The sequence below is a fragment of the Muscardinus avellanarius genome (genome assembly GCF_963383645.1).
Source record: "Muscardinus avellanarius genome assembly, chromosome: 11".
NCBI classification, from domain to species: domain Eukaryota; kingdom Metazoa; phylum Chordata; class Mammalia; order Rodentia; family Gliridae; genus Muscardinus; species Muscardinus avellanarius.
Genome location: NC_137797.1, coordinates 4,592,052 through 4,618,348, shown reverse-complemented (window position 1 = coordinate 4,618,348; position 26,297 = coordinate 4,592,052). Strand labels below are relative to the sequence as shown.

General features: G+C 50.4%; 1 protein-coding gene across 1 annotated transcript in view; it reads left to right on the top strand.

The window, feature by feature from the left end:
- Positions 1-4,546: 4,546 nt before the first annotated feature.
- Positions 4,547-26,297, top strand: part of ATXN10 (ataxin 10) — a gene marked incomplete at both ends in the record, with an annotated part of 162,612 nt that continues 140,861 nt past the window's right edge. Inside the window, one exon of the mRNA XM_080704757.1 lies at positions 4,547-4,662. Within this exon, the coding sequence (XP_080560883.1) occupies positions 4,547-4,662 (116 nt within the window). The remainder of the gene's footprint in view (positions 4,663-26,297) is intronic.

Sequence of the window (26,297 nt, the reverse complement as noted above, 5' to 3'; positions counted from 1 at the left end):
TATATATATATATATATATATATATATATATATATATATATATATTTGGTACTGGGGATGGAACCCAGGGGCATTCTATCTCCGAACTACACCCCCAGCCCTATTTTTTATTCTTTATTTTGAAACAGGGTCTCATTGAGTTGCAAAGGGCTTCACTAAGTAGTGAGGCTGGCCAAGAACCGCGATCCTCCTGTCTCAGCCTCCCAAATGCTGGGATTACAAGTGAGCTTAGCCACGCCTGGCTAAACCCTTTTTATTTGAAACAGGGTCGTGCTAAGTTGCTGAGGCTGGCCTCGAAACTGCAATCCTCCCAGTTCAGAATCCCAAGTACTGAGATTACAGGTGTGTGGCACCATGCCAGGCCAACTTATGTACTTGTGTGTGTGTGTGTGTGTGTGTGTGTGTGTGTGTGTTTTACTGGGGTTCCTGGAAACCCTTCTTTCTCTGGGCTACACTCCCAGACCTATTTTATACTTTTATTTGGAAACAGGGTCTCTTAAGCCAGCAAGGCTGGCTTCAAACCTGCGTGATCCTCCTTTTTCCACCTCCCAAGCATAGGGATTACAAGCGTGTTCCACCATGCCCGGCCAAATTATGCATTTTTTAAATTTCTATTTTTTCCAGTACTGGGGATTGAATCCAGGGACATTCTACCTCCAAGATACACCTTGAGCCCTATTTTTTATTCTTTATTTTGAAACAGCATCTCACTAAGTTGCAGAGGGCCTCACTAAGTAGCTGAGGCTGTCTGTGAACCGCGATCCTCCGGCCTCAGCCTCCCGAATGCTGAGATTGTAAGTGTGTGCCACCACATCTGGATGTCTGTTTCATTTTCAACAAAGAACTTTGGTTTTTACCCTGAGTCAAACAGAAACCCACTAGAGGGGTTTGAGCACAGCGAAATATTAACATTTTAAGAGCTAAGTGTGGTGGCACACACTTGTAATCTCAGCATTCAGGCGGCTGAGACAGGAGGATCATGGTTTGTGAACAGCCTCAGCTACTTACTGAGGCCCTTCGCAACTCAGTGAGACTTTATTTCAAATAAAGAATAAAAAATAGGGATGTGGTATAGCTCGGAGGTAGAATGCCCCTGGGTTCCATCCCAAGTACTACAAACAAACAAACAAAACAGAAACAGAAAAAAAAAGACCAATAAGAAGCATATTGTAATATTCCAGCCAAGAAATCTGAATATTATGGGGTACATTTTCTGGAAGATTCAGTTTTATTTTATAACTGAGAACAGAAATCTTAAAGAGTCAGCCAGGCGTGGTGGCGCACGCTTGTAATCCCAGCATTTGGGAGGCCGAGACAGGAGGATCGCGCAGGTTTGAAGCCAGCCTCAGCTACTTAGTGAGGCTTCTCAGCAACTTAGTGAGACCCTGTTTCCAAATAAAGAATAAAAATAATAGGGCTGGGGGTGTCACTTGGAGGTAGAATGCTCCTGGGTTCCATCCCCAGTACCGTAAAATGAAAAACAAACAAACAAACAAACAAAAAAACCCTTAAGAGTCAAGATCTCCATGCAGCTGGGCATGGTGGTGCATGCTTGTAGATCACAAGTTCATGGTCAGCCTCAACAACTTAGTGAGACCCTGTTAAAAAAAGGGGGGGCAGGGGTGTAGCTTGAAGGTAGGAAGGGCCTGGGAAAAAACTGGCAGATCCTGCCCTGCTAGCCCACGGTTTATCGAATGTTTTGAATTGTCTTAAGCCTTAGTGTGCAATCTAATGTCTGGCATCTTGAAGACACACAGAGATATCTATAGAATGGCTGGCGCTGTGGTGGCCCATGCCTGTAATCCCAGTACTTGGGAGGGGGAGACAGGAGGATCCCAGGTTCAAGGACAGCCTCAGCAACTAATGAGACTCATCAACCCAGTGAGACTCGGTCTCCAAATAAGAGTAAAATAGGGCTGGGGTGTGCCTCAGAGGTAGAATGCCCCTGGACTCAATCCCCAGTACCATGAAGAAAAAGCAAAGGAAAAAATTGATTAGGAGTCAAAAAGGAAAAAAAGGAAAGAAATAAAATACGAAAGAAAGAAACTGTGGCATGAAGGAAGGGCGGGATCCCGCGCAGGGCTTACTCTCTGCCTGCTCTGCTGGCGTTTGTTGTGTCCTTAAGTTTTATCCAGCAGGGAATATCACCAGCGCCACAGGCTTCAAACCTGCGCCATCCTCCTGTCTCCGCCTCCCCAGCACCGGGAGTCTGCGCCACCACGCTCGGCGACTTTTTCCTTTTGTATGGTATTGGAGATGGAGCCCAAGGGCATGTTGCCTCCTAGCTATACCCTCAACCCTTAAATTGTTTTGTTTTGTTTTGAAATAGGGTCTTGCTACATTGCTGGGAGTCTTGTTAAGTTGCGGAGGCTGGCCTCGAACCTGCAAAACTCCTGTTTCAACTTCTCAACACTAGGATTTTAGGCCTGGGCCCTCCACCCCGTATTTATTTATTTATTTATTTATTTATTTATTTATTTATTTATTTATATTTTGAACCAGGGTCTTGCTACATTGCTGAGGCTGGCCTAGAACTTGTGACCGTCCTGTCTCAGCCTCCCAAGTACTGGGATTCCAGGGGTATGCCTCCAAATCTGACTACAGTACAGTTTAATAAAGAATGGTGGAAGAAAATGTTATCCATACTAGTCAGAGAAACTGTCAGATTCTTGTAACATATATGTACTTCCCTTAGAAAAAAATACATCCTTATCCCACTGCTGCAGAATTTAGTTTTTTTTTTTTTTTTTTTTTTTTTGGTGTGTGGTACTGGGGACGGGACCCAGGGGACACTCTACCTCTAAGCCACACCCCCAGCCCTGTTTTTTGTTTTTTATTTTTTATTTTTTTGAGACAGGGTCTCACTGAGTTGCAGAGGACCCCACTAAGTAGCTGATGCTGGCTGTGAACCCCGGTTCTCCTGTCTCAGCCTCAGGAATGCTGGGATTACAAGCGTGAGCCACCACGCCAGTAGGTTCTTCTAATTGTGTTTCATTTATTAATGTTTTCCCTGTGGCAGTAGGGATTGAACCAGGGACATTTTACCTCTGAGCTACACTCCCAGCTCTATTTTTTATTCTTTAGTTTGATACAGAGTCTCACTAAGTTGCCAAGGGCCTCACTAAGTAACAGAGGCTGGCTAGGAACCTGAGATCATTCTGTCTCTGTTTCTGGAGTACTGGTTTACGAGCTGCGCCACCACCCCAGGCTCTAGTAGTTTTAAATCCTTGTTGGCTGTGCAACATATCTCTCTATGCTGAATACCTGGCAAATGATCTGGGCTTGCTCAGAAGCTGAGAACTGTGAACTGAACCTCCAGGTCCTACACTGGCCAGCTTGTGCCAGGCTCCTCCACTTGGGCAGAGGGCATGGGTCACCCACTTAAAAGGCAGAAGCCAGGTCTGTGGCCTTCTCACACTCCTCCGCCAGCATCTCCTTCCAGGGAGGCTGCCTCTCCTGGCCCTCTTCCCTCCCAGGGGAACACTTCCACCTGCATCCCCTCTGGGGGTAGGGTGGGGGCTCTGTCCCAAGCCCCCACCCATGGGGGCACCTCCTCCTGCTTTCCTCTGAGGCCTTGGTTCTAGAACCCCTTTCAAGGGGACACCTCCACCCACATCCCCTCCTGGAGGGGCTCTGTCCCTTGTTCCTGCTGCATTCACTTGGGGGCCTGTCCTGAGACCCTTCCCACGGGGACATCTCATCTGCATGCCCTGGGGGGCCTTGGTCCCAGGCCCCCTCCCATAGGCACACCTCCCCCTGCCCTCCCTGGGGAGCCTGTCCTGGGACCCCTCCATAGGCACACCTCCCCCTGCCCGCCCTGGGGAGCCTGTCCTGAGACTCCCTCCCATAGGCACACCTCCCCCTGCCCGCCCTGGGACCCCTCCATAGGCACACCTCCCCCTGCCCGCCCTGGGGAGCCTGTCCTGGGACCCCTCCCATAGGCACACCTCATCCTGCCCGCCCTGGGGAGCCTGTCCTGGGACCCCTCCCACGGGGACATCTCATCTGCATCCCCTGGGGGGGCCTTGGTCCCAGGCCCCCTCCCATAGGCACACCTCATCCTGCCCGCCCTGGGGAGCCTGTCCTGAGACCCCTCCCACCAGGGACATCTCATCTGCATCCCCTGGGGGGGCCTTGGTCCCAGGCCCCCTCCCATAGGCACACCTCATCCTGCCTGCCCTGGGGAGCCTGTCCTGGGACCCCTCCCACGGGGACATCTCATCTGCATCCCCTGGGGGGGCCTTGGTCCCAGGCCCCCTCCCATAGGCACACCTCCCCGTCCCTGACACCCGCAGGATGGAGGCCCGCTCCGGCCCCGCTGTGCTCCCTCCCGGGGCGCCCCGTGCCCATCACCCCTCCCGGGGCGGGACTTCCGCCGCGCCCCCTCCTCAGGGCGGGACTTCCGCCGCGCCCCCTCCCCTGCCCGCGCGCGTGCTCGCGGCCGGGCTGTCCTGCGTGGCTGGGCCTGCGCCCCTGCTCCCGGGCCTCGCCGCCCCTCGCCGCCGTCCCGCCGCCGCGTCCTCCCGCTCCGCCGCCGCCGCGCAAGATGGCGGCGCCCAGGCCCCCGCCCGGCCGGCTGTCGGGCGTCATGGTGCCCGCGCCCATCCAGGACCTGGAGGCGCTCCGCGCGCTCACGGCGCTCTTCAAGGAGCAGCGCAACCGGTACGGGCCGCGGGCGGCGGGGAGGCCGGGGGGAGGGAGGCCGGGGGGAGGGAGGCCGGGGGGAGGGAGGCCGGGGGGAGGGAGGCCTGGGGGGAGGGAGGCCGGGGGGAAGGCCGGGGGGGGGCCGGAGGGGGAGGGAGGCCGGGGGGAGGGAGAACGGGGGGGAGAGGCCGGGGGGGGCCGGAGGGGGAGGGAGGCCGGGGGGGAGGGAGGCGGGGGGGGGAGGGAGGGAGCCCGTCGCCCTCCGCCCGCCTCGCCCCCGGCCTGGCCCGCGGCGAGAGGCCCGAGCAGGTGCCCGCGAGCCCCCGGCCTCCACGCTGCCCCCAGCCCTCAGATTTCGAATACAAAAATGGGGTGGCGCACCCCGGCTAATGCTGGTACTGAGGAGGCTGAGACGGGGGATCGCAGGTTCAAGGCCAGCCGCCAGGACGTCGCGAGCCCCCCCCCCCCAGCCCAGGAGAAGCGGCTTCAGAGATGGCGAGGGGGTGGTAAAAAGGCTGTGGGTGTGGCTCGGAGGTGGGACGCCCTGGACCAGTGTTCGGAGCCCCCCCACCCCCCCATGGAATACAGGGGAGAGGCTCAGGCTGGATTGTACCGAGGGACAAGGTTTGAAACGGAGCAGGTGGCGACGAAGGGCCTGAGCCCTCAGTGCGCCTCCCCCCGGGCCTCAGTTTACTCTGTTGGTGGGAGTGATGCTGGACACCGCCTCTCAGGCGGGGTTGTCAGGAGGTGAGGTGATGCACATTAACTCCTCTTAGGACATGAGTTCACAGTACTAGCTGTCAGCTAGCATTACCACTTAACAGCCATGAACGGTTCTCCGTGTACCAGGTATTGTGCTGGGTAGAGGCACAGCCCTTCCTCTAGGCCTCTCTTCTGGGGGCGTGGACAAAGAGCAGAGAGAAGGAAAAGCAGACTGTGGCTTGGGCTGGCCGGGTGATCTTACAAGGGCTCCTCTCTTTAGTCTAGCCACCTGGTCATTTCCCTGCCTTCAGTCTCAACAGGAAGGGGCGAAGCTGTTGGAGCTGCAGAAACCTCAGCACGGCTGCCTGGGCTGCGGGGAGATCTGTTCATCGATGCTAATAGATATGGATAGGTGATTGATTCGGAGCCCTGGCTTATAGATATGGATGGGTGATTGATTCGGAGCCCTGGCTTATTTACACCCAGCCATCCATTTGTTGAGCACCTGCTGCAAAACGGTCTTTGTCAGGGGCTGAGAGTACAGAGATGCGCACGGCAGGATTCCCCTCGCAGCAGGCCAACAAGTCTTAAGGGAGGTTTATATAGGTTTGCACAGGGAGCACAGACCTGCCGGAGAGGTTGGGAGCCAGGAAGGTTTCTGCGGCGCCAGGTTGTGATGAAGAGGGCTGGCTGCTAAGTGCAGCACGTGTGAAGGGGCGGTGTCCTGCTTTCACGGAGCCCGCAGACACAGTCAAATATCAGTTTCCTCTTTGTTGTTGAAAATCCAAGGAGCTGAGTCAGTTTACGAGGCCCTTCTTGACCTGTCCATTGCGAGGGGAACTTGGGGAACTATTGAAGGTTTTACCAAGGGATGGCATGGTGAGATCCTACTTTTTAATTTTATTTTTGGTGGTACTGGGGTTCCTGGAAGTCCTTCTACCTCTGGGCTACACTCCCAGACCTATTATATATATATATATATATATATATATATATTTATATTTTTTTTTAATTTATTTTTTTTTTTTTTGGTGGTACTGGGGTTCCTGGAAGCCCTTCTACCTCCGGGATACACTCCCACGGGCTACACTCCCAGACCTATTTTATATTTTTTATTTGGAAACAGGGTCTCTTAAGCCAGCGGGGCTGGCTCCGAACCAGCGCGATCCTCCTGTCTCCACCTCCCAAGCGCGGGGATTACAAGCGTGCGCCACCACGCCTGGCCCTATTTTATATTTTTGAAACAGGGTCTCTTACGCCAGCGCGGCTGGCTTCGAACCTGCGCGATCCTCCTGTCTCCGCCTCCCAAGCGCGGGGATTACAAGCGTGCCCACCACGCCCTGCGAGATCCTACTTTTTGAAGCTGGCTGGGTGGCAGCACATGCCTGTAATCCCAGCGGCCCTGGAGGCCAAGGCAGAAGGCTTGCAAGTTCGAGGCCCAGCTGGACAACTTAAAAACAAGCTGGAAACACTGCCGCAAAATAAAAAGGGCTGGAGATAGAGCTCAGTGATGGACGGCCTCTGGTCCAGTTCCCAGAAGCACACACACCCCAAACCCCAAGATCTGAGTATTAGCCACACCTGCTGCCACCATGATAAGAAGAGAGTGAAGCTAGAGGCGGGGCCTTTAAGAAGCCGTTGGAAGCCTGAGTGACCACGTGCCTGAATCGGGCACTGCGGGGGTGGGTGTATAAGACTGAGTGGGCAGGAGGACTCGGATCAGTTGGGTTTTTGGGGGAGAATGAGGGAAGGGGGATGCTTCCCAGATTTGGTTTGTAGGGCAGGTGGAGTTTGCAGACCAGGAAAGGTGAGCTGGGTAGGCCCTGGGCTGGATGGAGAGACTCGCTGGTGTGTGCAGAGCGCTCGCGATGATGCTCTGTAGGGGCGAGCTTCTGCCCCCAGGTGTTTGAGGAAACCACGAGTGGTCTTGGAGCGTCCCCCAGCCCCAGCGATGTCGGGAATCCTTGGGGGACGTTCGTCTGTCCTCGGAGTGGGGTGGGAGTATCTCCTTGGCTAGGGCCTAGTGCTGTGGTCTAGCAGGAACAGGGAGCAGGCCCAGGAGGAGGAGGGTCCGAGGGCCAGGCGCTGGATGACACGTGCAGGGAAACAAGTGGGTCTTCAGAGCAGCACACAGGAAACGGCAGACAAATTGAAACGAGAGCGGGGAAAGTAGGAAATCCTAAGGTTCTGTGGAAAAAGAGACAAGAGCAGTGGCAGTGTTCTTCATGGTCCCTCTGAAACCTCCAGTGATGCAAACCCTGCTGCCCCGGGAGCACGCGCGGCGCTGCGGCGTGCGTTGGGCACGGCAGCTTTGGATCCGTGCAGACCTGGTTGCCGGTCCTGGCTGAGCCTCTGTGGATTTCTTGCTTATCCTCCTGAAGATGGGACGATAATGACCACTGTGCACAAGTTTTGTGAGGACCTGTAGTATTATTTGTGTAGCACTGTGGTGTATGCCTAGTAGCTGCCAGTATACAGGACCTGCTATTAAGAAATAACTGGTCTGCAAGAGACCAGGAACCCAATCACGTTTAATGTCCTGCGTTACGGAAAAGAACTGAAGCTATTTCAGGAAGATGGTAATTTTGTTTTTTTTCTTTTTTTAGTCGTGGTGCTGGGGATAGAACCCAGGGCCCCAGGCATGCTAGGCAAGTGCTGTACCACCGAGCTATATCCCTAACCCTGTGGGTTCCAGAGAATGAGATCTCAGGATCTCCTTATAATTTTTGAGCAACCACTAAGGGAGAGGAAATTCTTATGTCCCATTATAAATGGTTTTAAACATGTCCACAAAATCTTTGACTCGAGTTAGTTTTTTCCCCTTGAGTGTGGGCCGATCCTGTTAAGGACTTGCTTCTGAGGAGTAGAGAATGGCCCAGGTGACAGAGTGAGACTTCGCACACTGAGTCAGAAGGGGCAGACCGCTCTGAGATCCTGCTCCCATACCAGGGCCCTCCTACGGACGCCTGCAGCGCGCTCAAGGAAGGACAGGCCTGCTGCCCAGGCCTTGATGAGCCGTCTCGGAAGTGGATCCTCTGGCCCAGTCACACCTTCGATCTCGAGTGCAGAGCTGGGGAGGCCCTGAGCCACTCTCAGATTTTTTTTTCTTTTGTGGTACTGGGGATGGAACCCAGTGCCTTCTACCTCCGGGACACACCCAGACCTTTCTTGTTTATTTATTTGGAAACAGGGTCTCACTGAGTTGTCAAGAGCCTCACTAAGCTGCCGAGGCTGGCTTCGAACCTGCGATCTTCCTGTCTCAGCTTCCCAAGTATTGGGATGACAAGCGTGCATCACCATGGCTGGCTCACTTCCAGATTTTGACCCTCATACCTTTGTGTGTGAGATCATAAATGTTACGGTTTTTAATTGCTAAATTTTGTATGATTTGCTGTTTAACAGCAAATCATTAATACAACCTAAATTCATGTTACAGAGTATCACCTATATTCTGTAGTGCTCTTCTTAGACCATATTTTATTTTGTTTTATTTTATTTTTTGCAGTACTAGGGATGGAACCCAGGGGCATTCTACCCCCAAGCTACACCCCGGCCTTATTTTTTTTTTTTTTTTTTTTTGCGGGTCTGGGGATGGAACCCAGGGGGATTTGACCTCCAAGCTACACCCCCTGCACTATTTTTTTATTATTTATTTTGAAACAGGGTCTCACTGAGTCGCAGAGGGCCTCACTAAGTAGCTGAGGCTGTCCTCGAACTGCGATCCTCAGGTCTCAGCCTCCTGAATGCTGAAATTACAAGCGTGCTCCACCACACCCGGCTTCCCAGCCCTATTTTTTATTCTTATTTTGAAACAGGGTCTCACTGAGTTGCAAAGGGCCTCAGTAGCTGAGGCTGTCTGCAAACCTCGATCCTCCTGTCTCAGCCTCCCAAGTACTGGGATTATAAGCGTGCGCCGCCATGCCCGGCTCTTAGACAATATTTTAGTTACTAAAATTTGTTAAGTAATTGCTTGTGATCATAAAGTGTCAGTATTAGGATTCTCCTTAGCTATTTTTTCTCTTTGTAGGATAATTCTTACCTATTATATATTTGTTTTATACCTTTTGTTTAATACTCCATATTTATTTAGCAGTTTTCCCTTCTGTGCTGCGAGCCACTGCAAGTCATTGTAAATCCTTTCTGGAACACAGTAAGATATAAGTAAATTAAGAATTCACAACTCTCAGCTGGGCGTGGTGGTGCATGTTTGTCATCCCAGCATTCGGGAGGCTGAGACCGGAGGATCGTGGTTTGGGGACAGCCTCAGCTTAGTGAGGCCCTTTGCAACTTAGTGAGACCCGGTTTCAAAATAAAGAATAAAAAGTAGGGCAGGGGTGTAGCTCAGAGGTCGAATGCCCCTGGGTTCCATCCCCAGACCTGGGGGAAAAAAAAAAAAGAATTCACAACTCTTAATTATCTTTGGGCTATGTCTCTAAGACCTGTCCAGACCTCTCAGTTGGAGTCTAGCGCCAAGCAGGATTGGTTGTCATAGCCACTCCACGTCTGTGCTGCTCCGTGAATTGTCCACTAGCCATTTGTGGCTATTTAAATTCAAATGAACTAAAAATAAGTAGCTGGGCATGGTGGTGCATGCCTGCAATCCCAGTACTTGGGGGGCTGAGACAGGAGGCTGTAGATTTGAGGCCAGGGCATGGTAATTTAGTGAGATACTGTTTCAAGATAGAAAATAAAAAGAGCTGGAGATGTATGTCGGTCAGTGGTAGAAGCCCCTGAGTTCAATCCCCAGTAACACACACACACACACACACACACACACACCCACCCCTTAAGTGTGTGTAGTGGCCATATGTGATAGCGCCTCATTAGCACTGTTTCCCACGTTGCATAGAGTTCTGGTGCAGCAGTGCTGCTTTGTAACTTATGCTCTTCTGATTCTCAAGTACTCATGAAATAAATGTAACATTTGACACTTTTCTGTAACTCCTGTTGAGCCTCATCTTGCCCTCCCTGGGTCTGCTTGAATAAGGTGAGCATCTCCATTCCCTGCATCCCTGGTGTCCAGGAGAGTGTGGTAACCTGGGCGCTTGACACATTCTTGAGGGGTCGCTACTCTTTGTAGCGTACTGCCCATTGTGCTTGCTTGGTCTTTTTCTTACTCGCGTGGGTGGCATCCCCGTCACTCCAGGTCTGTTGGTTTGGCTTGCTTTCCCTCTTTATTCTATGTTTAGTCAAATTGTTTTTCTCTTTTCCTCCCAGTTGATCCGTTTAGCAGTGCAGCCCTTCATGCTACTGAACTCCTTCCCGTATGCATTCTGGCTTTAAAGCACTTACTACATTCTAACATTTAATTATTTATAATCATTTCTTTATTCTCCATCTCCTTCCAGAATGGAAGATCTGTGGACACAGAGATGTTTGCTTTTTTGTAATTATGTTGCTCAGACAATGCTTTTTGAATTTGATATCTTTCATCAGTTTGGGAAATCATCAGCCCTATTACATATGTTAAACCTTTGACTATATTCTGTGTTTCAGGCACATTTCTTTATTTTTTTAAATTTATTTTTGCGGTACTAGGGATAGAACCCCAGGGCATTCTATCTCTGAGCTATACCCCAGCCCTATTTTTTATTCTTTTATTTTTTATTTTGCTTATTTATTTATTTATTTATTTATTTATTCATTTTTGCAGTATTGGGGATGGAACCCAGGGCCATTCTACCTCCAAACTACATCCCCAGCCCTATTTCTTATTCTTTATTTTGAAACAGGGTCTCACTGAGTTGCAAAGGGCCTTACTAAGGTAGCTGAGGCTGGCTTTGAACCTGTGTGATCCTCCAGTCTCAGCCACCACGCCAGACTTATTATTTTATTTATTTATTTATTTATTTATTTATATTTTTATTTTTTGGTGGTACTAGGGTTCCTGGAAATCCTTCTACCTCTGGGTTACACTCCCAGACCTATTTTTATATTTTTATTTGGAAACAGGGTCTCTTAAGCCAGCATCTCTTAAGCCAGCGTGGCTGGCTTCGAACCTGCGCGAACCTCCCAAGCGCAAGCGCGGGGATTACAAGCGTGTGCCACCACGCCAGGCGTTATTCTTTTATTTTTGAAACAGTGTCTCACTGAGTTGCACAGGGCCTCACCAAGTAGTAGCTGAGGCTGATCGCAAACCATGATCCTCCTGTCTCAGCCTCCCAAATGCTGGAATTACAAGCATCTGCCACCACGCCCGGCTACATGTCTGTATTTTTCATTCTCTTTTTTCTCTCAAAACTTCTATTTGAAGTTTTCTAGTAGCCTGTCTTTTGGTTCTCTCTTTTTCTTTTCTTTTATATCTCATCTCCTGTTATCAGTCCTGTTCGTAGATTCAGGTACTGTATTTTGGAGATCTCTGGCTGGTTAATTGCTTCTTTGTTTCTGGATTGAACTCAGGAACAGTCTATTTCTGAGCTATACCACCACCAGCCCTATTTTTTTTTTTAATTTTTAATTTTGAAACAGGGCCTCACTAAGTTAAACCTGCCATCCTCCTCAGCCTTCCAAGCGCTGGGATTACAGGCGTGTGCTACCACGTCCATATCTGTTGGATTCTTTTTAAAGTAGATGCCTGTAGTCTGTTGAAATTCATCTCATATTTTGTCTTCCTAAGCATCTTAATTATAGTTGTTTTAAAGAATGTGTCTGAGCCGGGCATGGTGGCGCATGCTTGTAATCCCCGCGCTTGGGAGGCTGAGACAGGAGGATCATGCAGGTTCGAAGCCTCAGCTACTTAGTGAGGCTCTCAGCAACTTAGTGAGACCCTGTTTCCATGTAAAATATAAAATAGGTCTGGGAATATAGCCCGGAGGTAGAAAGCCCCTGGGTTCTACCCCAGTACCACCAAACCAAACCAAACCAAACAACAAAAACCAATAAATACCAAAATCAACCTAAAAATTTTATTTCTCTAAACAAATGGTGATAGACCAAGTAAGTATCATTTAACTGGACTAAACTGAACCTTAACCCATGCTTCACACACACACACACACACACACACACACACACGCACGCGCGCGCGCACACACCTTCAACATGGATTATAGATGTAAACATAAGAGCCAGAACCGAACTGGGTGTGTTTGTATACATCTCTAATTCCAGTACTTGGGATGCTGAAATAGGATTGCAGGTTCGAGGCCAGTCTCAGCAACTTAGTGAGGCCCTCTGTAATTTAGTGAGACCTTTTTTCAAAATAAAAGATAGGACTGGGAGTGTATTTCAGAGGTAGCGTGTCTCTGGGTTCAATCCCCAGTGCCACAAGGAGAGGGAGCAGCCAAAGCTGTAAAGTATTTAGGAGGAAACTGAATATTTTTGTGTACTTGAGTGTATGCAAATATTTCTTATCCAAGACACAGGTAACACTAACCAATACTGACTTTAGCAAGTCAGACCTCATCAAAATTAAGAACATATCAGCAAGGCACCATCAAAATGAGAAGGCCAGCCACACGCTCAGGGTACTTGCCGCACGTATATCTTGGCAGAAAACTTGTTTCAGTGTGTATGAAGTATTCCTGTAACCCAACAGAAAGACAACCTAATTTTAAAAATGAGTAACAAACTTCTGTGCTTTATAAAAAAGTAAATGCCAGTAAACATGACTAGGTGCTTAACATTATTAGTCATGAAGGAAATAGAGTTAGAACCACAACAAGATTACTACTTCACATCTTTTGGTATAGCTACTAATTAAAAAAACAACGGGAAGAACAAGTGTTATCCAGAAGAGGAGATGGGGAAAGTGGAACATTGCTGGCAGGAATGTTGCAAAGTGCTGCAGCCACTGTTGAGGACAGTTTGATGGTTTCTCAAACAGCGGATAGGCTGGTGTGGTGGGCACGCGCCTGTGAGCTCAGTACTCGGGAGCCGAGACGGGAGAATCGCAGGTTCAAGGCCAGTGTCAGTAACTTAGTGGACCCTCATGCTCCTGGGTTCAGTCCCAGCAGCTAACACACACACACACACACACACACGCACACACCACACACACACACACCACACACACACACACACACACACGCACACACACGCACACACACACGCACACACTGACCAACAGCATCAGAACTTGGTGGCGTTATGGACTGACTGGAATCACATAGGCTGGGAGTGTAAACGGTGCCTGCTTTGGGACACATTTTGGCAGTCTTTTAAATAAGGTGAAATGTACACCTGCTATGACCTTAGAAGAAACTACCCAAGAGAAATAAAAACACACGCTCCAAAAAATGTCTGTAGGAACTTTATTGATACAGCCAAATACTGGACAACACAACACCCACCATTAGAGTGGCTTTAACTACTTGGTAGTTAAAACGGATGTCTTGCTGATACACTGAACAATAGGGCAGTCTCAGGAGAGCCAAGGGCATGGGTCAGAAGAGCCTGGGGCATGGGTCAGGAGAGCCTGGGGCATGGGTAGGACAGCCAGGGGCATGGGTCAGGACGGCCAGGGGCATGGGTCAGGACGGCCAGGGGCATGGGTCAGGAGAGCCAGGGGCATGGGTCAGGACGGCCAGGGGCATGGGTAAGGAGAGCCAGGGGCATGGGTCAGGACAGCCAGGGGCATGGGTCAGGACGGCCAGGGGCATGGGTCAGGACAGCCAGGGGTATGGGTCAGAAGAGCCTCATGGGTCAGGAGAGCCAGGAGCATGGGTCAGGACAGCCAGGGGCATGGGTCAGGAGAGCCAGGGGTATGGGTCAGAAGAGCCTGGGGCATGGGTCAGGACAGCCAGGGGCATGGGTCAGGAGAGCCAGGGGCATGGGTCAGAAGAGCCTGGGGCATGGGTCAGGAGAGCCAGGGGCATGGGTCAGGAGAGCCAGGAGCATGGGTCAGGACGGCCAGGGGTATGGGTCAGAAGAGCCTGGGGCATGGGTCAGGAGAGGCAGGGGCATGGGTCAAGACATTCAGGGGCATGGGTCAGGAGAGCCAGGGACATGGGTCAGGACAGCCAGGGGCATGGGTCAGGAGAGCCAAGGGCATGGGTCAGGAGAGGCAGGGGCATGGGTCAGGACGGCCAGGGGCATGGGTCAGGACGGCCAGGGTCATGGGTCAGGAGAGGCAGGGGCATGGGTCAGGACAGCCAGGGGCATGGGTCAGGAGAGGCAGGGGCATGGGTCAGGACGACCAGGGGCATGGGTCAAGACATTCAGGGGCATGGGTCAGGACGGCCAGGGGCATGGGTCAGGAGAGGCAGGGGCATGGGTCAGGAGAGCCAGGGTCATGGGTCAGGAGAGGCAGGGGCATGGGTCAGGAGAGCCAGGGGCATGGGTCAGGACGGCCAGGGGCATGGGTCAAGACAGCCAGGGGTATGGGTTAGAAGAGCCTGGGGCATGGGTCAGGACAGCCAGGGGCATGGGTCAGGAGAGGCAGGGGCATGGGTCAAGACATCCAGGGGCATGGGTCAGGAGAGCCAGGGGCATGGGTCAGGACAGCCAGGGGCATGGGTCAGGAGAGCCAAGGGCATGGGTCAGGAGAGGCAGGGGCATGGGTCAGGACAGCCAGGGGCATGGGTCAGGAGAGCCAAGGGCATGGGTCAGGAGAGGCAGGGGCATGGGTCAGGACAGCCAGGGGCATGGGTCAGGAGAGGCAGGGGCATGGGTCAAGACATCCAGGGGCATGGGTCAGGAGAGCCAGGGGCATGGGTCAGGACAGCCAGGGGCATGGGTCAGGAGAGCCAAGGGCATGGGTCAGGAGAGGCAGGGGCATGGGTCAGGACAGCCAGGGGCATGGGTCAGGACAGCCAGGGGCATGGGTCAGGAGAGGCAGGGGCATGGGTCAAGACATCCAGGGGCATGGGTCAGGAGAGCCAGGGGCATGGGTCAGGACAGCCAGGGGCATGGGTCAGGAGAGCCAAGGGCATGGGTCAGGAGAGGCAGGGGCATGGGTCAGGACAGCCAGGGGCATGGGTCAGGAGAGCCAAGGGCATGGGTCAGGAGAGGCAGGGGCATGGGTCAGGACAGCCAGGGGCATGGGTTCGAAGCCAGCCGCACTGGCTTAGGAGACCCTTTTTCCAAATAAAAATATAAAATAGGTCTGGGAGTGTAGCCCGGAGGTAGAAGGGCTTCTAGGAACCCCAGTATCACACACACACACACACACACACACAGACAAAAGAACACACTCGTCTCTAGCCAGCAGCTGACCACCATGCGTAGCCATCGTTTCAGCAGTGATTCCGCGCTGCGGGCTCCTGCCTTTCCCATCCTCTGAGGCCTGCTGGTGCCGAGGGCCTGGCTTACGAGCTCACCTGAGGCTCTGGCAGGAGGCTTCAGCTCCTGAGCACCGCTCATGACACACTTGTTCTTAGGTGAGTGACCTGACAGTGCTCAAGATACATACACAAATGGAAGATACAAAAACAAATTCAGACGTGAACAGCCAGTTGATTTTTGACCAAAAAGGGTGCCAAAAACATATACTGGAGAAAAGACAGCCTTGTCAACAAATGGCGTTGGGAAAACTGGTTATTTTTTATTTTTATTTTTATTTTTGGTGGTACTGGGGTTCCTGGAAGCCCTTCTACCTCCGGACTACACTCCCAGACCTATTTTATATTTTTGAAACAGGGTCTCTTAAGCCAGCGCGGCTGGCGTCGAACCTGCGCGATCCTCCTGTCTCCGCCTCCCAAGCGCAGGGATTACAAGCGTGCCCACCACGCCCGCTTAAAACTGGTTATTTTAGACAAATGGAATTAAACCCCAGCCTCTCACCCCGCACAAGAGTCGATTGGAGATGGATCAAAGACTTGGAAATTGGACCAGAGATTTTGAAATTACTAGGAGGGCATAGGACCAACGCTCCAACATATAGGCACTGGCAGAAACTTCTTCAATATGATTCCAAAGTTCAGGAAATTAAAACAAGAATTAATAAATGAAACGGCATTAAGTTAAAAACTTGTGCAGCGCAGGAAACCGTCACGAGTCTAAAGAGAGCCTACAGAATGGGAGATCTTTGCCAGCTACTCCTCTGATAAAGGACTAATATCTAGAATATACCAAGAACTTAAAAGACTTAACACTTAAAAAAAAAAGCCAAGAAATGGGCAATTGAACTATTAGACATTTCACACAAAAGAAGAAATACAAGTGGCCAATAAATACATGAAAAAATGTTTAGCATCATTAGCATTCAGGGAGATACAATTCAAAACTACATGGAGATTTATCTAACCCCAAGCAGAATGCCAGTTATCAAGAATACACGCGGAGGCTGGTGAGGATGTGGGGATAGGGACTCGCATGCACTGTTGGAGGGCTGTGCCTTTGTGCAGCTGCTATGCAGAGCGTGTGGAAGTCCTCAGGGCTGGAGTGGAGCACCTTACCACCCAGCTGTGCTACTCCTGGGATCTTTCCAAAGGAATTGTAATCAGAATATTATACTGATAATGCAAATCCATGTTCACAGCGGCTCAATTTACAATAGCCAAATTGTGGAGCCAGTATAGGTGTTCATCAACAATTTTGAATATTTTACCCAATTATGGGATATACACAGTGGAATTCTTAGCAATAAAGAGGAACAAAATTATATCATCTGCAGAAAAATGAATGTATTTGGAGAACATTGTGTTCAATGAGAGCCAGTTCAGAGAAGGAGAAAGGTCCTGTGTTTCCTCTCATGGAAGCCAGGCAGTAATAGGGATACAAGAGGGAGTTTGGGTAAGTGAGGAGAAGCCCCCTGCGCAGTGACGGGGTCTAGGGGAGGTGGAGGTGGGGCGGGAGGACTGACGAAGGGAACGCTTTCACTGAGGCTCCTTACGTGTAGGAAGTTATCACTTCCAGCCTCAGTATCACAGGGAGGGCGCCAGGGAGGCTGACCAGGTGTGTGCACCAGTCACCCCAAACTTCATTTTTTGTTGTTGTTGTGGGTCTGGGGATGGACCCAGGGGCATTCAACCTCCAAGCTACACCTCCAGCCCTATTTTTTTAATTCTTTATTTTGAAACCGGGTCTCACTGAGTTGCAGAGGGCCTCACTAAGTAGCTGAGGCTGTCCGCGAACCGCGATCCTCCGGTCTCAGCCTCCCGAATGCTGGGATTACAAGCGTGCGCCACCACGCCGGGCTTCCAAACTTCATTATGATCTGTGACTATGATGCACTAATAAAAGTGTATTACAGTGTTTTACATAACTGGTGTGTACTGTATTTTATGCTGTAAAATGCAAGTTTGTATTTTAAATTTACACGGTATTTTTGATGCTTCCAGTTTTCCTACATAGGATGATCATTAGCTTTAAATATTGTAAGGTGTATAGTAGTCTTCCCTTATTTGGGGGGCTTAGTATATTAAGTGGAACATATTAAGTGGAAAAACCAAGAAATAAAGAGTTCATAATTTAAATTATATACCATTTGTATAGTAAATTGTTAAAATTGTCCCATTTTTTAAAATTTTATTTTATTTGTTCTGGGGATTGAACCCAGGGGCATTCTACCTCTGAGTTGCACCCCCAGTCCTATTTTATTTTTATTTTGAAACAAGAGTTCTTCAAGTTGCTGAGGGCCTCACTAAATTGCTGAGACTGGCTTTGAACCTGCAATCCTCCTGTCTCAGCTCCCCAAGTATTGGGATTACAGGCCTGCACTACCATGCCCGGCTCCATTTTATTATTAGTGCTTAATCTCTTACCGAGGCTAATTTACACGTTAAACTTTATCATGGGCATGTATAGGAAAAAATAATAGGGTTTGATAGTACATGGGGTTTTGGGCATCCACGGGGGTCTTGGAAGGTGTAGTTATGTGGGAGCACTGTGCCATTATAAGAATACATAAACTTATCTGCCTTTCCCCAAGGATGCGTGTTTGGGTTGTCTGGAGTTTGTGTGTCTGTCATGGAGCTGCGTGCCCCGCATTGTGGGCCAGGCCCTGTCTGTGATGCTTCCAGGGCTCCCTCCTGACTTTGGAGGGCACAGCTTCAGATGTGCGGAAGTCCTGTCCTGGCCCTGAGTTTCACATCGATGGTGATAAGGTCGGGAGCCTTGGCCCCTGTCTTGCCAGAGTGGAGTTGCAGACAGCCTCTGCGGGCATGAAGAGGTTGTGCTCTGTGGTTCTCGTCCTGAGGCTAGCTGAATGTTTTCATTCAGTTTCTGGTGTATAGAGACAGTTACTTTGTTCCTAGTTGGGCCATAATGTTTTAAAATACTCTGCCTGTGGTTGTTTGGATTGGAGGGTAGGTGTGTGGAGTGTGGAGGGCTCCTCCCTGGCCACTGTCTGCGTTTTATAGTGCCTAGCCTTTTGTACCTCCTCCTCTACCACACTCCTCTCCTGAGGGCACGGCCATTGCGTTGTCCTGGGAGGATGCAGGCCTGTTCTGGTCCTGAGTAAGCGCTGGCCGTTTGGGGCACGAGGAGGTGCTGCTCAGCAGTGCGGTGCCGGGTGGCTGGGCGCTGAGGATGCCTGCTGCCGTGCCGTTCATCTGCCAAGCTCTGCGCTTTGGGACGTAGCATTGAGCTGTCATCAGTGTGCTTCCACATGTGATTGTATTCCTACGTAGCCCAAGCGTTTTGTGTGTGTGTGTGTGTGTGTGTGTGTGTGTGTGTGTGTGTGTATTGAACCCATGGGCATTCTATTTCTGAGCCACACCCCCATCCCTATTTTATATTTTTATTTTGAAACGGACTCACAAGTGGCCGGGCTGGCCCACAGCCTCCTAAGTACTGGGATTCCAGGTGTGTGCCACTGCGTCCAGCTCAAATGCTAAAATACCAACTTTACGAATGTCTTCTGCCTTCTCCATCCCTTTCCTCATAGACACTCCTGGTGCCCAGGTTTAGTTATGTTTCATCTTCTGTTGAAGTCTCTTCCGACTTCTGCTTCTCCGGCCTGTTTCCTTGATGTTCTGCTTCTCTTTCTGAGAGCTTCGTATAGAGTAGTAAGCACGTAGCTGCCTGCCAGCGCCCAGGAACCAGAGCCCTTACTTGCTTTTGGGTTTCAGTGTCTGCTTTTCACCTCTTCCTGCTTAGCACAGGAATAGGCAATAGTACTTGGATTACTTTATTTCTTCCTTTTTTTGGGTGTGTGTGTGATTCTGGAGATTGAACTCAAGGCCTCAACATGCTGGGCAAACAGTCCACCATTGAGTTACATTTCACCCTTCTATTTTATTATGTTCTTGAATATTTGATTTTCTTGAGTCATAAAATGAACATAGAAAAAAGACTAGTTGGTTGGGAAGATATAGAAAACATCAAATATGACAGAGGACTGATTTCAAGGGATAGAAAACAACTTGATATTTATTTTTTTTCTTGTGATACGAGGGCTTGAACCCAGCGCATTGTACCAATGCGATATAGCCCCAACCTTTTAAAAAATTGTTTTATTTTCAAACCAGACTCTTACTGAGTCACCACATGCTGGTCTCAAACTTGGGGTCCTCCCGTCGTAGCCTCCCAAGTCTTGGATTCCAGGTATGTGATGACTTGTATTCTCAACTGTTTGTATAAATATGTTGACTAACTCCCATAAAGAAAGTGAATGACTCGAGCACTTTAGAAGTTAACATACCACAGAGTAAAAAATAAGCCTGCCCCTCTGTGTGTACACACCCGCATATGGGTTCCCCAAACACTGCTCAGTCTGTGGCCAGCAAAAGAACAAAACAAAACAAACCAGTCCCCCAAAACAAAAAACCCACACGAGTCATCAGCTTGGCGCAGAGGCCAGATGGCATTTTGACTCAATCATGATTCAGTTCAGCTTTGTTGAGCGAGAACATCAATTAAGTTACACTATAAAAAGAACTTTTAGAGTGTGACGGCAATATCCTTTATTTTTACCTATGCCATGAGCTGGAATACCACATGGAACTGTGTGGTAAGGTGTTCTGACTCAACTTCAAAGCGGTCAGCATGAGCTGTCTCGCACATTCAATTATCCTAAGTGCACGAGTAGACAGGAAAGGGCTTGAGCCGGCAAATCAAAATAAAAAGGGTAGAGTTGTGACGACCAGACCTGGGGAGTTTCAGCTCTTCCATTCTTCCGGTCGTTTGTCGTGGTCACTGGACTGTGGGCAAGGACGCGAACGCAAAGGAACCTGGACTGTCGCTAGGCTCAGCCAGCTCAGGCTCCCCGATGCCACAGCGTAACCAGGACGATGGCTCAGGGGTGAGTGTGCCGCCTCACACAGTGTGGGGGCTCAGGTGTGTCCTGGATGGTGCCCAGCGTGTAGCAAGCATGGCTTAGGGTCCCCGGCTGCCAGCCTCACTGTCACGGCCATCACTGAGAATGTCACGAAGTTACTCCAGAAGACAGTAATGAAGACTTAGATGGTGAGGTTGACCAGGACATATGGAGCCTCAAAAACTCATATAGATCTTCCTAAATGTCCTGTGGACTCAGTGCCCTTCACAATAAAATCTCAGTAAATACTGTGCTTGAAATTCATAGTCAGAGCCGGGCGTGGTGGCGCACACTTGTAATCCTACACTCGGGAGGCGGAGACAGGAGGACCGCACAGGTTCGAAGCCAGCCTCAGCCACTTAGTGAGGCTCTCAGCAACTCAGTGAGACCCTGTTTCCAAATAAATTATAAAATAGGTCTAGGAGTATAGCCCAGAGGTAGAAAAGCCCCTGGGTTAAAAAAAAAAAAAATCCACGAGTCAGTTTTCTAAGTTATATGGAGACGCCTAGGTTTTCCCTGAACTCATCTCCCCACAGGCTTTTCGTATGGTCCTTTTCTGACTCTTCAGCTCTTAGGACCCTTTCCTTCTCCCCCTGGTGGAATTCCCTGTGGCATCAGCTTCGCGCACCCTCTTGGTGGTCTTGGTCTAAAGGAAGCGCAGCTCCCGGGCAGTGTTCGCGCTCCCATGGCGGGCTGCTTGGCGGGGAGGTGCTCGGTGTGCTGCTGAGCCTCCCGTTCACGCCATGAGTGTGTACGCCCTTGTGCCACCTCCAGAGTCACTTTTGCAGTTAAAAGAGATGTGGAGGTCACCCCATCTCCTTCCTTGACGAGTTCAGCTCAAGCTCATTGCGAATTCTGTGGCTCCCTCGCCCTGAACCTTGATCGTTTCAGGGTTTACCTGGGTGACCGTCTCATACCCTGACCTCTCATCCATAACGCTCTCTTCTTCATGAGCTTGCCCACCCCGCCCACCCCACATGCCATTCCTCACCTAGGATCCAGCTCCATTTCCTTCAGTCCGGGCCTCGCTGACTGTGAGGGCCTCTGCTCACAGGCCTTCGGCCCCCAGCCTGCACCGTGTCGATCCTGCGTCCCATCCCGACCCGTCTCTTCCTTCCCAGGGTTCACAGTCCCTTCCCGCCCAGCTGAGATGGTGGGTCGCCAGGGAAAGCCTTTCCTGTGTGCGCCCAGCTCCCTGCTCCTCGCAGAACTCCCGGCCCCAGGGAAGGGAGCAAGCTGGAGGGAGACGTGGCTGCGCTCTGCCCTCGCGGCACAGGGCACGCCTCGCTAGGCTGGTTGGCTTTTGAAACTAAATTTTAAAATTATTTTTTGACTGGTAAATCATAATCTTATATATTCATGGGATATAGTGTGATGCTTTGCTACATTTAAAATGAAGCGATTAAGTCAGGCTTAGCATCTATCACATGTATTATTTCTTGTGGCGAGACATTTCAAATTTAGTATTCTTTTTTAATGGTACTAGGGATTGACCCCAGGGGTATTTTACTTCTGAGCTACACCCCCAGCCCTATTTTATTTTTTATTTTGAAATAGTCTTGCTAAGTTGAAATAATCTTGCTAACTTAGTCTCGCTAAATTGCTGAGACTAGCCTAAAACCTGTGACCTTCCTGCCTCAGCCTCTCAAGTACTGGGATTATAGGCATGTGCCACCATGCCTGGCTTCCAGTCTAGTTGTTGTTGTTGTTGTTGTTGTTGTTGTTGTTATTATTATTGTGGTACTGAGATGTATTTTACTTAGCAAAAGTCTTCCAGATTCATTCATGCTGTTGAATTGAGCTCCCTTTAAAGCTGTGGCGTTTCATTTCACTGCGTCCCATGTTTCCTTATCCTCCATCGGTGGACACCTCGTTGCCTCCTGCCCGTTGCACTGAGGCAGCAGTGAACGTGAGCAGCGCGACCCGTGGGCATCTCTCCACCACCGACGCCTGCTCTTTGGGATCTGCGAGACTAGGACTACCAGATCATGCAGAAGTCTCCTTTGAGCCGAGGCACTGCCCTCGACTGCGCTCCGTGACTGCTCCACTGATCTACACTCCTGGGAGCCCATGGGTGCTGGCGTGGAGGGGCCTCGGCCCTGCTGCAGTCTGCCGTGTCCCGGCCATTCCTCGGCCCCCCTTCAACTACCTCGTGCCTTTTGTTGTCTTGAAACTGCCCTGGCTCCCTCCTACCCTCACTGCTATTTACTGACAAAACAGGAGCCACGGTGCTTAACAGGAGCCCCGCTGGACCTGTCTGGAGCCCGCCCACCGCCTCCGCAGGCCCAGCTGAGCCTCGGGCCGCGAGCACTGCCCCGCACTGCTGCGGCACCTGCACTGTCTTTTACATCGCCCGCCGGTCGCACCGTTCGGCTGGCTTACTTTTATTGGCTTACAGACCGTCCTCAGAAGAAGCCCTTCCTGACCCGAGCCATGTCCTCTCTGGACCCTAGAGCTCCCTCCTCGGCTCTTCCTACCTGTGCCTCACCCACCGCGAGCCATTGCTCTTCTGTTGGGGACTGTGACTTCTTCTTCCACATTCTTCTTTAGCTGGGCTGTTCTCTAGATCTGTTTGCCGGCCGCGCTACATTTCCACGCGTGTCTCCCCTCCCCCTTCTCCTCCTCTTCCATGTTCTGGGTGTTGGATCCGGGCCCTTGTGTATGCTAGGCAAGCTGTCCCCGGAACCTCATGCCCGGCCCTTACCTGGATTTGTAACAGGCACCCCAGACTTCACATCCCAAGCCACAGTGCTGATCCTTTTCGTCCCCCAGAGAGCCACATGGTCGTTTTCTCTGTCTCATAAACAGCAGCTAGGTCTGTTCACGTACTGTGCAGGCCTACGCTGGGAGCCACCTCGCTGCCCGTCCTCAAGTGCCCGTCACTGTGACTGCTCACTCATCCCTTGGGTTCCACCTTCCCGTGTCTAAGTCGATCGCTGCTCACCATACCCTCTGCCGAGCCTCCTACCTGGTCTCTGTTGCCTTCACCAGAGCAGCCAGAGGGATTCTTTGAAAATGTGAGGCACTGCCCTGCCCTCGCCTTTCCTGCCTCACAGCAGGAGAAGAGCCGCCATCCTTCCAGGGGCTGCAGTGCTGAGGCCTGGCCCTCCCGCCATTGCTGCTCAGTGCTCCTGGCCCCGTCCAGGCCGCCCCCACCTCCTCGTCTGAGGTGCCTCGTCTCTATCCAGGCTCTTGGCCCAGGAAGGTGGACAGTGGCATCCTGACCTTCAGTTCTAGCACAAATTACCTTCCCTCTTTCTGGGTACTGGAGACGGAGCCCAGGGACACTGTATCACTGAGCTGTGCTCACAGTGGTGTTTTTTTTTTTTTTTTTTTTTTTTTTGAGACAGGGTCTTACTAGGTTGCTTTAGTCTCTTGAGACACTGGGATTATAGGTTTGGGTCACCATTCCTGACTCAAATACTACTTTTAAATTTCTAATTAAAAAAATTTTTTTTTGGAACTGGAGATTGAACCTGAGAGCATTCTACCTTTGAGCTACACTCCTAGCCTTTTTTAAAATTTATTATTCTTTATTTTGAAACAGGGTTTCACTAAGTTGCAGAGGGCCTCACTAAGTAGCTGAGACTGGCTGTGAACCTGCGTCCTTCTATCGAAGCCTCCCAAGTACTAGGATTACGAGCATGGGCCACCATGCCCAGCTATTTTTTTGTTTTTCGTACTAGGGACAAGACCCAGGGGGCATTCTACCTCTGAACTACACCTCCAGCCTTTTATATTTTTTACTTTGAAATAGTGTCTCACTAGGTTCTGAAGGTCTCACTGCGTTGCTGAGACTGTCCTTGAACCTGTGATCCTGGCTTTGAGTATATTTATTTATTTATCTTTTTGGTGGTACTGGGCTTCCTGGAAACCCTTCTACCTCTGAGGTACACTCCCAGACCTATTTTTATACTTCTTATTTGGAAACAGGGTCTCTTAAGCCAGCGTGGCTGGCTTCGAACCAGCATGATCCTCCTGTCTCTGCCTCCCAGGCGCGGGGATTACAAGCGTGCGCCACCACGCCCGGCTCAAGTGTTACTTTTGATGTAAGATTTTTTAATACAGTTCTTAGCCAGGTGTGGTGGTGCATGCCTGTAATCCCAGTATTGGGTGGCTAAGATAGGAGGATCATAAGGTTGAGGCTAGCCTCAGCAACTTAGTGAGGTCCTCAGCTATTTAGTGAAAATCTGTTTCAAAATAAAGAATAAAGCCCGGCATGATGGTACATTCCAGTACTAACCCTAACCCTAAGGCTGAGACAGGAGGATCACTGGTTCAAGGCCAATCTTGGTAATTTATTTAGGAAGGCCCTCTGGAATTTATTAAGGTCCTATTAAAAAAAAAAAATCGGTCTGGGAGTATAGCTTGAAGGTAAAATGCTTTGGGTTCACTTCCCAGTACCACAAAGCAGTTCTGAGTACAAAGTCTTTTTCCCCCTAAGAATATAAAGACGTCCTCATATCTTTCCTTCCAGAGTTTAATGGCTGTGTCTTCTGTATACTCCTAAACACCCCAGGAGCTCCTTTTGGGTTCTGGTCGTAGTAATGACCCGCTTGGCCTTTCCCCATGAGTAACAGTTGTCACTGCCCCCGTCCTGAACAGGCCGTGTCTCCTGCACGTCTTCCTCGCAGCCCTGCCCATTCTGCGGCCTCTGCTCCTGGGCTGGGCCCAGGGTCCCCTTTCCACCTCTGGGCCATGGGTCCTCTCCTTGGTTTCTTCCATTTAGCTAACGCCTTTGGGCTTCTGTTTTCTCTGATGAGAAGTGGAGTTTGCATGTGGTGAGGACAGTGGGAAGGGGAAGCATGTGATTGTGGGGTCAGGAGAGGACTGGTATGTTTGGAACTTATTAAAACAGGGGTTGCCAGACTGTGGCCACATCTGGCCCGCAACCTGTTTTATTGTGGCCCATGAGTTAAGAATGGTTTTTACATTTTTAAGTGGTTGGGGAAAAATAAAATCTCATGACACATGAAAATTACATGAACTTTAAATTTTGGTGTCCGCAGGAGTTTTATTAGAACGCAGCCACATTTATTTGTTTAGATCAGATATTGCCAAGCTTCCTGGCTTACCAGCCCTTTCCAGAAAAATAAATTACTCAGGGCCCTCCTAGATGCTTCCGCCACCCCCTTGTCTTTATCCAGCACCCCCTCCCATTGCACCCAAAGCTACTGCGACCCCTCTGGGTTGGTCCAGCCCCAGGTGGGGTGGTGTCTTGGACTTGGGAGAAGTTTTGGTTTAGGTATCACCGTGGATCACGGTGGCTGCCTTTGTGCTACAAGGACAGGGTCACGAAGCTGTGGCAGAGACTTTGGGGCCAGCAGAGCCTAAGTTATTTACTGTGAGGCCCTTTCTAGAAAACATTTGCGACCCTGCAAAGGAGTTGGCTCGGGCTGCCTGTCAGGACACCTTCAGAGCCCCGAGCGGGGCAGAGGAGGGGGAGAGCGCAGAGGACAGGTCTGAGTTCTCCGAAGATGTCTTTCAACATTTTGCCTTGGGCTGCTGTGGCAGGAGATAGAAATGTTTTTATTTTCTGTTTTTGATCAATCTAGCCCAGTCAAATCAGTGAACAAGGTTTATGGTTTTAAATAACAGCCAGAGATTGTTATTTTAATCTCTGAACTCGTGTGTATTTTAATCATTTTTTCTCAGTGACAGTGGTTAAACTACCTTAAACCACACATGCCAGCTTTTAATGAACTGGAAGGTATTAGAATAAATCTTTTAACAAGTGTGGCGTCTTAGTCGCAGCATTACAATGACTACCATTTAGCTTCCTTTTCAGGAGGAGGTCCGGCCTGGAGCATTA